The sequence below is a fragment of the Notechis scutatus genome, chromosome 1 (genome assembly GCF_049901735.1).
Source record: "Notechis scutatus isolate UNSWTSFEM ecotype Mainland chromosome 1, rNotScu1.2, whole genome shotgun sequence".
Classification (NCBI taxonomy): domain Eukaryota; kingdom Metazoa; phylum Chordata; class Lepidosauria; order Squamata; family Elapidae; genus Notechis; species Notechis scutatus.
In genome coordinates this window covers 193,235,668-193,248,742 of record NC_142009.1, presented here as the reverse complement: position 1 = coordinate 193,248,742, position 13,075 = coordinate 193,235,668, and the positions used below count along the sequence as shown (strand labels likewise).

Genomic DNA, 13,075 nt, shown 5'->3' with positions numbered 1-13,075 from the left:
CGAGTTTGACACCCCTGATGTAGTGCTTTGTTCTCCAACTTTCATTTACTATACATGCATAATATAGGCTGGGCAGAGAAAGAGTGACTGGCCTAGAGTCATCTAGTTAAGCATCTGTAGCTAGGTAGAATAAAACCTAGTATCCCAGCTCCTAATCCAACATCTGTAACCACCAAACTGTATTCACCCAAAACATGCTTTGCATTATTTTCAAATGTGTATGTCTTCTAGGAATAAATTGACAAAAATGTTGGATACTTAATCTTCCCTCACCTTCTGTAAAACAAGCTTCAGGTTCAAGAGCTTCCTCAGGTTCTGCCACTGGTTGTTCTTCAGCAGGCTGTCCAATATCAACTGTGCTCCCTTCTGATGAGCTAGAACAATTTAGTTTCTGTCAAAGGGAAAAAAAAGTAGTTAATACAGTCTAAAATAACTGACTAAAAAAAGCCCAGCCAACATTAGATATCCTTTTAAGATGTTATATGGTCTCTTTGGAAAAATGATAAACGTTAATCAGAAATAGGAACATTATTCTGAAATAGATGCCAATTTAGCACATGGATGGACAAAGAAGGATTTACTGCTCAATGTAGGTCTGCATTCAGTAAACAGGTCTGTGAATGTTTAGTGATTTCTTAATGGTATCTGGTAAATCCCATTTCTGAGGCAAAGTTAATTAAAGCCTAATGCTAAGTTATGATTACACAACAATAGCATTGTGCCTTGAGGAAAATAACAGCATTTTACACAATAGTTGATAAAGAATGAGTAACCAGAGAACAATGAGGCTAACCGTGTTTTGAATACAGTGATGGTTGAATATCATATAGAATATTTGAAGGAAGAATATTTGAAAGAAGGAAACTTATTAAACTGGAAATCTCCTGGAGATAGACTGCATTAATTATATTGAAAGAACTAAGGACTAAAGAAGTAAAAGACAGATTATGAGAGGGAATCAAAAATGTAGGAGTTCAAATAAAAGCAGAGAGGAAGATTACTGGTAAAAATGATCATGGTAATTCCAAAATAATAAAGATAAAAGGCTGTGAGAAGGAAGAGAAAATGAAAAGAAAAAATTGCTGATCAGATAACCACTTTCTATCTCTGTTCAGTTATCCAGTTTTTCTTTCTTTCTTGTTTGCTTTCTTATAAAGGTGAGGAATCAAATACAAAAGAAGAATCCAATTCAAAAGGAAGGAGAAGATGGAAAATGCAACTGCAACCAGATCTTTAAAATAATCAATATCTAAGCATGCAGTGTTTTATGAAGCCCTATAAAGTGGTAAAAGACTGTTGGTTGTTTTCGGTTTTTACTGGGAAGCATGCCACACTTAAAAATAATAATACTCTCACATTCCAATAGTTATTTTTTTTAAGTAGTCATGTTATTATGGATTTCTATCATCATTACAAATCAGGGAATGCTTTGCCACAGATTTTAATAGGTTGCACTATAGAACTCAGGGGATCACTCCCACAAAATGATGCCAGTACAAAATTGGCTCTAGAGCTGGTCAAAGCAGATGATTTCAAGAATGGAGCCTGCCTTTTTGGTCTGCCTGAAATGGGAGCCCAGCTACTTTGTCATATGGGAATTTGTGGACTGTCTGTTCTCTCTTTGGTGGAAACATGTATCTTTGTTCTTACTTCCAAGCTCCTGGACTTAAACAAGCTATTCTGATTCAAGGTAGTTGCTTTATTTAAAAAATACCCCTAGTATATTGTGTATTTCTAGATTCATGCCAAAAAACAGAGGAAAACAGGACGACTGTGATCAATTTTAATATCCCCTTCCCTAATAGCCCTTGCTTTGTATGATTTTAGCTGGAAAGGGTGACAAGAACCTGAAAACAATTAAAACTATCTAGATCAGGGGTCGCCAACTTTTTGGACCTCAGGGACCACCAAACTCATAATTTTAGATCCCAGGGACCACTAACTGATTCTGTGGGAGTGGCCTAATTTGTGGGTGTGGCTTGATGGTCATGTGACGGGCTGGGCATGGCTTGTATGTAAATATTATAAATATTTATATAAATATTGAATTTTTTTATAAAAAATGAGCAACTTTTACCCAAAATCAGGCAAAGCAGGCAGGCAGATTGAGTTGCTCACAGACACACAGATTTGTTCAGAAATCTATCTATTTGCCATTGGCTAGCTCAGTCTGTCACATAAAATTTGCTTGCAAGCAAACTCATAAAATTTGCTAGCAAACTCACAAAATTAACTCATAACACACCATGTATGTAAATATTGAATTTTTTATTTTAAAAAAGAGCAACTTTTACCCAAAATCAGGCAAAGCAGGCAGATTGAGTTGCTCACAGAATCATTCAATGATCTATCTATCTGCCATCGGCTAGCTCAGTCTCTCAAATTTGCTTGCTGTGTGTCTGCACTGAATTTGCTTGCAAGCAAACCTTCAGTCCTAACGGAGGTTGCTTAGCTAGAAAGCAAGAAATCCAACCATTTCCTGCTTCCTAGCTAATCTAAATCTCCCGGCACAGCAGAATAGCTGATGGTCGGAAAAAGGAAAAATAGCAACTTAGCAGCCAAGTTTGCCGGGTAAGGAGTGAGTGGGTGGGGAGGGTTCCCGCGGGTCATGTGAGCTGAGCAGCCTTGTGTTTCTGCGCAGCCTGGATTAATTGCTTTGGAGGGGGTGCTCTAGAGGTGAGATTTCTCTGTGGCCCACCAAAATTTTCTCACGGCCCACCAGTGGATTAAATAGATTTCTGAAATCTATTTATTTCACTGAGAATTCACTGAGGATTTACTACTCTAGCCACTATAACAGTACACCATAGTTACAAATACATATAAAATTCTAATATTGTTTAATTATATATTGGAATGCATTTATATGCAAGTGGTGATGGTGACAAGGTAGCTTAGACACTTCCTTCCTTCCTTCCTTCCTTCCTTTTAATTACTATCCCTCACATAGCTTCCTATCATAGGAATGAGATGGAAGAATTAAAGATTTAGCATGAAGGAGAGAGAATTTTTGTTTCCATAGCCCAACAACAGCAAGGAGACGGAAATGATTTTTTTGTATGTGTGCTTTCCTCCTGGTAAAATGGATTAGCTGATAGTGGGTTCTCACCATGTTTCCTGGAAAACCAGGTTCATTTCAAGCAACTATTGTTTTCAACAGAGTCTTTGTCACTTGATTGTAACTAAGGTACTGAAACTAACTTGGTATTATCAAAATATTGTGGTACTCTTTTCTGAAATCCCCCCTCCCAAATAGGTAAAGATTTGCCCTGCCGGTCATGCCTGACTCATCTCTGATTCCCAGCCAAAGAGCCAGCATTGTCCGAAGATGCTTCTCTGGTCATGTGGCTGGCATAACTATAGGCTGAAGGCTACCCAAATCTCTGTGCTATTATTTCAAAGATTTCATTTTCCCATTAATTTGGATTATGGTATCAGCAAGGATAGGATTTATAGAAGCAACACTAATGAATAGATGGTAGACTCCCTTTTAAGTGTCTCTTTTATTTACTTATTATTCTTACTTACTATACGTCTATACTTTTATTGTTTAGCAACCACAATCTGTCCCTTAAATTGGAAGTGAAATGATTGCTAAATGAATGGGAGGCAGGGAGGGGGAGGAGAGGGAGAGAAAAAACAAGAGAGAGAGAACAAGTGTGAGAGATGGTTTGAAATCAAAGCTGCAGAAATTTGGTCATAAATGCATGCATTAGTCATAAAATGACTTCTTTTTTTAAAATTAGTTTTTAGCAACAGTTGCTTAAAATGAGGTAGCTGTTAAATGGGAAATATTCCTTGGAGGCAGATTTTATTTGCATGACAATATTTCATACCGTCTAATCTTTGAAATATTCTCCCCCATCTCAGAAATATTTCTTATTCCCTTAATCATGTACTTCTTACTTACTTCTTTGCTTTCTTCCAAATCAGACTCACTACTGAATTCCTCGGTATTTAAATTTTCAAAATCAGATTCTCCAACAGCGATCGGTACAGTCACTGTCAGGCTTGGATTGTTAATGAATGACATGTAATCACTTTCATCTACCACGTATCTTTCCACGCTGCTGCCAGTGCCTATGCCACTGGTTGTGGTTCCATTTCCTTCTCTAAAATAATCAATCCCTTTGCCAATTTCTATGGTGTGGTTAGAGATGCAGCTGTTCTTATTGTGGAGCTCCTCGAGAGGTTTGGTTTCATCTAGAGCTTTTTGCTTTTTGACAAAGGATTTCTGGATGAACTCATGGATTTTTCTTTTCATGAAATCTATTCCTTTGTCAATCCTCGCCATTGCAATCTGGAGATTGTTCATTTCATTATCATCATCTGTAGCAGCAAGATTATCTGCACTAAATGAGCTCAAGAGCAAGGCCAAAAAGAGATTCAGCACCTAAAGAAAAGAAGGAAAATTCATCCTTGGTTTTGATTAGTAGATGCTATACACTGAAATGTTCTATTTGACATTCATCCTTGGTTTACAGACTTACAACCTAGTTCATGAATCATGCATTATAAAAATAGAGAGAGAATGTGTACATTTAAGGCTGCGCTAATCAAGATAAAGACCAATAGGACACATGCATACACATATCCAGGCAATCTGGGTTCACACATCAAAGTTTTACTTAGGGTAGAGCAGGTACAGATATTTATGGAATCCATTTCACTTATGAAACCCTCCTCCCAAAATGGCAGCTGATTTTGACTAAATCACAGAAAACTCAGAGCTGCCTTTGAGATCATGGAAGTTCTGTAATATTGCCTTGGAAGATCACTGCTTAAGGAGTCTCATTGCATTTGCTGAAGGTTTCCTCCTAATTTGTGAAACTTGAAGGAAAGATTGACTTCATGAACAAAAATGTTCTATGCTTGTGTGTTTGTTCAGCTTTGAAACTTGATTGTAGTAATGGATAGCCTATTTATCTTAATCAGAATAAGTACCTAGTTTGAAGGAGTGTAGAAACAACAGTCAAGTTGTACAAGAGGGGAACTACAGTGGTGTTTAAAAGTTTGTAAATGTACTGAATATTCAACTTTTATGCACAGATAGAACCTAAAATGTGATCTGTTCTCCATACAAATTTAAAACTTGAAAAATTTGTAAACTTCTAAACCTAAAAGAGAACTCAATTAAACAGATGTTTTAAAATAATTGTACTACTTCTTTTATTTATCAAGGAAAAGTTTGAAAAATCAAAAAGATTCACAAGCTTTTAAGCATCACTGTATTTTCATAGGTTGGCAAATATATTTTTGTTTACCAAACACTACTAGTGTTTCAATGAATGTTTGACAATTGCATGAAAAGTCATTCCATTTGAAAAGAGGGTGTCTTCAGAGATTTAAAGAGACAATACTTCTTAATATGGTCTAGAATAAATATTTATTTTAAAAAAATTACATACCACTAAATTTCCAATCACCATAACCATCATGAAGACTGTAAGGCACATGGCTTGACCTGCAACCTCCATACAGTCCCACATGGTTTCTATCCATTCTCCACAAAGAACTCGGAACACAATCAAGAATGAGTGGAAAAAGTCATTCATATGCCAGCGAGGGAGTTCACAATCTTTTGCGATCTTGCACACACATTCCTTGTAGCTTTTACCAAAGAGCTGCATACCAACCACAGCAAAAATGAAGACAATGATGGCCAGGACCAAAGTCAGATTTCCCAAAGCACCAACAGAATTGCCAATAATTTTGATCAGCATATTTAGTGTTGGCCAAGATTTAGCCAATTTGAAAACTCGCAACTGAAAAACAAATAAGTGGCCAAAAAAGTTTAGTAAGTAGCATGACAAATTAGTTAAAAATAACCAGATGGAGCCAAATTACACTGAAATAAATTGGTATTTACATATTACAACACTGAAATACAACCGTCATTATTTAAAAATGAAGACTATTTAATACATTTTCTTCCAGTGAGACCCCATTACAATTTAAGAGTTTAAAGCTGAAATCCTATTTATATTTAAGACTAACTTTATGAACAGATTTTACTGATACAAGTCAAATAATTAGTTTCAAAGTGAACCAACTTTTACTGAACTATATAGCTCATATATGTCATTCAAGCTATTTCAATAAAAAAGCTAAGAATCTTAGTTTTATATGTATCCAGTGAGTCCCACCATTGAGAGAAACAACAGAAAATCAGAAGATGAAAATCAAGATTTTTGCTAAATGATCTTTTTTCTAGCAAAGATTTCCATTAATGGAAAATATTTGGACTAATTCAAGCTACCTTCCCATTCTTCAACAATTTTTTGTATCATTTCCTTTTTTGCCATACTACTGTCCCAATCCTTCTGGAGCAGATCTGAAGGATTTGCAATGGCTATCTTCCAGACATTTGACTCTACAAAAGATTGCCATCAGATACAAGCCTCAGAATGTTGAGCATTAAGAAGACTATTTGGTTTCGAAACTGTGGTTCAATATCAAAATCAATTAATTTTAGCATCCTGAATGGGTAAAGATGATGTACATGTACTTGTATTTGTTAAATGAAACAATTTACCAGTCTGAATGATCGGAGAACTGAGAGTCCTTCCACATTTGCTAGGCCAAGTTCGACCAAACTAAGGGTGACAATAAAACCATCAAAAATATTCCAACCTTCTTGGAAATAATAATATGGATCCTTGGCTACCAGTTTAAGAACCATTTCTCCTGTGAAGATTCCAGTGAAAACCTAAAATGTGACAGGCAGATTTATCAATTTCCAAAAGCTTACAAATGTATTTGATACATTTATTCTGATTTTCTTATTCATTATTTCTTCAAGCATGTTATGTTCTTTAATCTCATTTTAAAACAGCACCCAGGAATTGAAGGAATGATACGGGAAACTTGCATGAGGTTTTTTCTGCTACTAATTTGTTGAGATTTTGAACAAGAGAACAATGATTTATCCAACTATCCAAAACAACTTTTAATAATTATGATATGTTACATTTTAAAAATTCTTTTAAAACATTATTTCACTTCCTTTGTTATGACACTGAAATCAAACCACAAAATAAATTCTCTTATTTTGATATATATGGACACAAAATTACTGTATACTGTTTTTTTTAAACAGTACTCAATGTACAGGTGAAACTCGAAAAATTAGAATATCGTGCAAAAGTTCATTTATTTCAGTAATGCAACTTAAAAGGTGAAACTAATATATGAGATAGACTCATTACATGCAAAATAAGATAGTTCAAGCCATGATTTGTCATAATTGTGGTGATGAAGGCTTACAGCTCATGAAAACCCCAAATTCACAATCTCAGAAAATTAGAATATTACATGCAATCAATAAAACAAGGATTGTACATAGAACAATATCGGACCTCTGAAAAGTATAAGCATGCATATGTACTCAGTACTTGGTTTGGGCCCCTTTTGCAGCAATTACTGCCTCAATGCGGCGTGGCATGGAAGCTATCAGCCTGTGGCACTGCTGTGGTGTTATGGAAGACCAGGATATTTTAATAGCGGCCTTCAGCTCTTCTGCATTGTTCGGTCTCATGTCTCTCATCTTTCTCTTGGCAATGCCCCATAGATTCTCTATGGGATTCAGGTCAGGTGAGTTTGCTGGCCAATCAAGCAAAGTAATCCCACGGTCATTGAACCAGGTTTTGGTGATTTGGCAGTGTGGGCAGGTGCCCAGTCCTGCTGGAAAATGAAGTCAGCATCTCCATAAAGCTTGTCTCCAGAAGGAAGCATGAAGTGCTCCAAAATCTCCTGATAGATGGCTGCATTGACCCTGGACTTAATGAAGCACAATGGACCAACACCAGCAGATGACATGGCTCCCCAAATCAACACAGACTGTGGAAACTTCACACTGGACTTCAAGCATCTTGCAGTGTGTGCCTCTCCATTCTTCCTCCAGACTCTGGGTCCTTGGTTTCCAAATGGGATGCAAAAGTTTCTCTCATCAGAAAAGAGGACTTTGGACCACTGAGCAACAGACCAGTTCTGTTTTTCTGTAGCCCAGGTAAGATGCTTCTGACGTTGTTTGTTGTCCAGGAGTGGCTTGACAAGAGGAATACGACATTTGAAGCCCATGTCCAGGATCAATCTGTGTGTGGTGGCTCTTGATGCACTGACTCCAGCCTCAGTCCACTCCTTGTGAAAGTCCCCAACACGTTTGAATGGCCTTTTCCTGACAATCCTCTCCAGGCTGCGGTCATCCCTGCTGCTTGTGCATCTTTTTCTTCCACATTTTTCCCTTCCACATAACTTTCTATTAATGAGCTTTGATACAGCACTTTGGGAACATCCAATTTCTTTTACAATTACCTTTTGAGGCTTTCCCTCCTTGTGGAGGATGTCAATGATGGTTTTGTGCACAACTGTCAGGTCAGCAGTCTTTCCCATGATTGTGCTTCCTACTGAACCAGACTGAGAGACCATTTAAAGGCTCAGGAACCCTTTGCAGGTGTTATGGCTTCATTAGCTGATTAGAGTGGGACACTTTGAGCCTAGAATATTGAACCTTTTCACAATATTCTAATTTTCTGAGATTGCGGATTTGGGGTTTTCATGAGCTGTAAGCCATAATCATCTCAATTATGACACATCACAGCTAGAACTATGCTGCTTTGCATGTAATGAGTCTATCTCATATATTAGTTTCACCTTTTAAGTTGCATTACTGAAATAAATGAACTTTTGCATGATATTCTAATTTTTTGAGTTTCACCTGTATATTACCAGCCATATCTATCCATAATTAAGACAGTGGTGGGATTCAGCCGGTTCTCACAGGTTCAGGAGAACTGGTTGTTAATTTTCTGAGCAGTTTGGAAAACTGCCTGTTGGAAGAAATCTTCCAACAGCCTTTTGTTTTTCCCACCTTAAGCGGTTAATCCTGTCAGGAAGGCAAGAAGGAGACATTCTAGTCTGCCTCTGTGTGTTGTTTCTAGTCTAATCCTGCTTATCTTTATTGCTTAAGTATTTTCAGAAACTGCCTCTGCAGTTACAACTGTTACATTGTAACGTTTCTTAATGGATCTTGACAGTACGCCCAGACTTTCTGTCGCCTGAGCGGATTCTCTGGAGGTTTTTTTCCCGTTTTATTCAGGGGCTTGACTTTTTTAAAGTGGAGGAGTTTTTTTAAGCTTCTTACACTGCTTTAGTGGTTCCTGGCACTGTCTTTTTGGCGTGTATTTCCAACATGGCTGAATCCCCTCCCAAGTGGCAATACGGCTGAAGCCACTCCTTGCCTCTTCCATAAGAGGAGGGGGCAATCCCATAACTTCTGGAGGCCAGTTGTTCCACTGATTAATTGTTCTAACTGCTAGGAAATTCCTCCTTAGTTCTGGGTTGCTTCTCTCCTTGATTAGTTTCCACCCATTGCTTCTTGTCCTGCCCTCAGGTGCTTTGGAGAATAGCTTGACTCCCTCTTCTTTGTGGCAGCCCCTGCTAAAGGGTTACGTTTTATGAGCAAGAGTTGGCTTGCTCATAGTTATCATTGCATTTTAACTAGTTTAATTCCTTAAGATGCTCTGACAACCAGCCTGATTTGTAACTCCAGGTTGCAGGTATTGCTGATGAAAAGAAAAGTATTCAGACAGAATGGTTTAGGTTTCCATGATGGCTGTGACTCATTGATCTTCACTGTATATTCCCCCATTTTTAATCTAATGTTTGGTATTTAGGGCAGCTTTTTGCAAGCAAAGAAGCTTTTTGTATTTTTATACAGGTAATCCTTGACTTATAACAGTTCATTTAGTGACAATGGCACTTTAAAAAGTGACTTATGACTATTATTCACACTTACAACCATTGCAGCATTCCCACATGATAAAAATTCAGATGGCTGATAACTGTCTCACATTTATGGTGGTTGTAGTCTCCCAGGATCATGTGGTCCCCCTTTTCAACCTTCTGACAAGCAAAGTCAATGGGGAGGCCAGATTTGCCAGCCATGTTACTAACTTAACAAATGCAGTGGTTCGCTTAACAAATGTGACAAGAAAAGTCATGACAAGAACATTCACTTAATAAATTTCTCACTTAGCAACATAAATTTTGGGCTCAATTGTAGTTGTAAGTCAAGGAAAGGAAAGGCCGGGTGTGACAAGGACTGGCTGGGAGGGGAAGAGTGAGGCGTGGCCAGGCGTGGCAAGTAGACGCCTGGTGAGGCAAGGTGCCCCTCGACCGGAGTGATGTTGAGTTGGTCATGTCCACCCAGTCACATGACCACCCAGCCATGCCTACCCAGCTGGTCATTAGGGCAGAGAACCAGTTGTTAAATTATTTGAATCCCACCACTGAATTAAGACCACTCATTTCTTTTTTTTTAAAGAGATTTTAACTCTTTACCTAGTGCTGTTATTAGCAACATCATTAGAAGAAACATTAATTAAAGGTACAATATTCAAGCTCACCAAGTTTCCAACATTAAGGACTTCCGCAAATCTTTCTGTCATTGGGTAATGTTCCATTGCCATGAACAACGTATTTAAAACAATGCAAATTGTAATAGCAAGGTCAACAAATGGATCCATCACTATGATGTTAACAACATGCTTTAGTTTCAGCCAACACGGGCAGCAGTCCCAGATTAAGAAAAGGTTTGAAAATTTGTACCAGCAAGGTGGGCACTTCTGTCGTGACTCTTCAAGTTCTGTTTAAAAACAAAATGAAAAGTTATCATTGTAACACAAAGCAAAAAGTTATCTTTTATTGGTTTTGTTTTTTCAACTTTTAAGTATAAATAAAGAAAAAAGACGAAGATTCAGTTCTATTGGAAGTGAGTTTTGCACATGTAAGAAATATAATATAAACAGTTTTACTACTCTATTTCTACTTAAAAGAAAGTTAATTCTCAAGATGCAGGCCTAGAGTCTCATTGCCATGTCTTCAATTCAGATCACCGTATTTAAAAAAGGAATCTCTAAAATTAGAAAGCAGATAATAAAAATCAAACAATTATGTAAATATCAAGATAACTTCTTTGTTAAGAAACACTACAATTTTGGATGGGATTAGTTTAAAAAAGTTATGAGGAGAATAGATGCAAAAGTATAAGTAAACATTATTATTGTATTATTCTCTTCAATAGTAAAACCCAGGATCACCAGAGAAAACTGATTAGAAGAAAATTCAGGATAGGCAACTACAGAATTTGGTGCCATCAACATGGTCTCTAGCTCTGATGGCTTTAAAAAGGAATTAAATTTGTGGAAAATAAACTCCTTTATGTGTATTAGCCATAATGACTATTTACATGAGAACCATGACATTGGCTTGCCAGGGAACATTAGTGGGGAGAACTATTATAATCAAAACTTGGTTGTGCGCTTCCCAAAGACATCTGATGATCATTATAAAACACAGAATACTGGAATTTGGTATAGTCCAGAAGAGGTCTTCCAATGAAACCATTCACATACTATAGAAATTCATATATGATGAGGCAACTCCTATGTTAGTCACTATGGAGGTCTGTTTAAAGATTGGTACTGCTTGGAACCAGAAACATGAATTGTTCTTATATTATTGAACCTTGCTATTGTTATTACAGAATGTAGGATTCCCGCCCCCCAATAAAATCACTTGTAAAAAAATAATGGTTATTCCTTATATTTTTGCCTATGTGTTCAGTTTTGCATCTGATTTGTTTGATCATCCCGACCACGGGTGGAATTCTAACGGTTCAGACCAGTTCTTTATAGAACTGGTTGTTATGATTCTATGCAGTTTGGAGACCAGCAAATCGCTGCATGACACACACACCTTCCTGGGCCCCAGGGAAGCCTTCTGGGAGCAAAAACAACCCCCCAGGAGGCTTCCCTGAGGCCCAGAAGGCCCAAAAAGGGGGGGGGGTGCTGCAAAAAGCCACACCCACCGTCACATAGCCATGCCCACCCAGCCACACCCAGAGAACCGGTTGTTACAAAATTTTAATCCCACCCCTGATCCCGACCCCAGATTTAAAAAAGTGAACCCCTTGTTAGCTGAATCTCTTGCCATCACTACATCTATACCTTCCATGGTGTTTGTGAGTATACTAGCCACACTCATGGCTCTTTCTCTTAGTGTGGGGTCTTCCAAAAAGTCCATAGAAATATGGAAAGAACTCGACCTTCTTTTTTTCAATTCTGTTTCTGTTGTTGTGGCCTGAAAAACCAGAGGGTACAATGTAAGATCACCCTGAAAATGGCACTTCAAGATAACAAGTCATACAAAGAATCTCTTATTTTGAAGACCCACATGCACCATGCTTTTGAATTATGTTTAGTTTTTCATGCCAAACATTTGCTACTTATTGAATTATTAACCTGGTATTCAGTACATTTTTAGACAGTTGTAAGAAACGTGTTTTCATTTTGACAACTTCATTGTTATCCTTCCCAAATGATCCTCGAGAAACTTTCTATGATTGTTTCAAATTTATTTCTCAACCTGTTTTGTTTATCCTTGGTAGTTTTGCAAAATCCCACTTACCTATCCATTTCAACCTGAATTTCATTGAGATTTGCATCCACTGCGTAGGACTGTAGCCTTGGAAAACATATTAAACTTGCCAAATTTACACCTATATATAACTACAGTTGAGATTTATGCTATCTTCTATAAACATCCTCATACCTTTTCTAAAAAGAAACATGACACTTTGTGGGAGAAGAAATAAATTGCAGTTGATCAGTCATCAGCTATAAATTATTTACTTGTGAACATTTCCCATATGTAGGATTATGGCATAAATTCCAGGTTATCAATAAACATTAGATGATGTGGGAAAATAATGACATGTCACTTGCTTATTTTTTGTATTTAAGATGGACAGCAAGCTTTTCATTCAAGCTTAATCAAAGGAAATGAAAAATAATATCCAGCATTGTCATGCTTCTCCAAATTGGCATAAAAGATCTGATTTCTTGTATATAGAAAGATAAAATGTGTGTCTAGGAAAACTCATATTTGACACACTGTAACTTGAAATGTAGGTACATTAATATGGTATTTCAGTTAGATATATTTGTTTCATCAGCCAAAGATTAAACATCAGATTAAAAGACGCATGAAAATGCTCAATATATAAAGTGAAATT

At 37.1% G+C, this 13,075-nt stretch overlaps 1 protein-coding gene across 5 annotated transcripts in view; it reads right to left on the bottom strand.

Annotated features, from left to right (window-relative positions):
• Positions 1 to 13,075, bottom strand: part of LOC113416487 (sodium channel protein type 1 subunit alpha) — a 100,424-nt gene that overhangs the window by 30,492 nt on the left and 56,857 nt on the right. For all 5 annotated transcript variants that reach the window (XM_026674375.2, XM_087949796.1, XM_087949799.1 and 2 more), the window contains 6 exons: positions 12,009 to 12,141; positions 10,407 to 10,645; positions 6,536 to 6,709; positions 5,409 to 5,765; positions 3,911 to 4,393; positions 274 to 391 (listed from right to left, as the gene is read on the bottom strand). In XM_026674375.2, the coding sequence (XP_026530160.2) occupies positions 274 to 391; positions 3,911 to 4,393; positions 5,409 to 5,765; positions 6,536 to 6,709; positions 10,407 to 10,645; positions 12,009 to 12,141 (1,504 nt within the window). The remainder of the gene's footprint in view (positions 1 to 273; positions 392 to 3,910; positions 4,394 to 5,408; positions 5,766 to 6,535; positions 6,710 to 10,406; positions 10,646 to 12,008; positions 12,142 to 13,075) is intronic.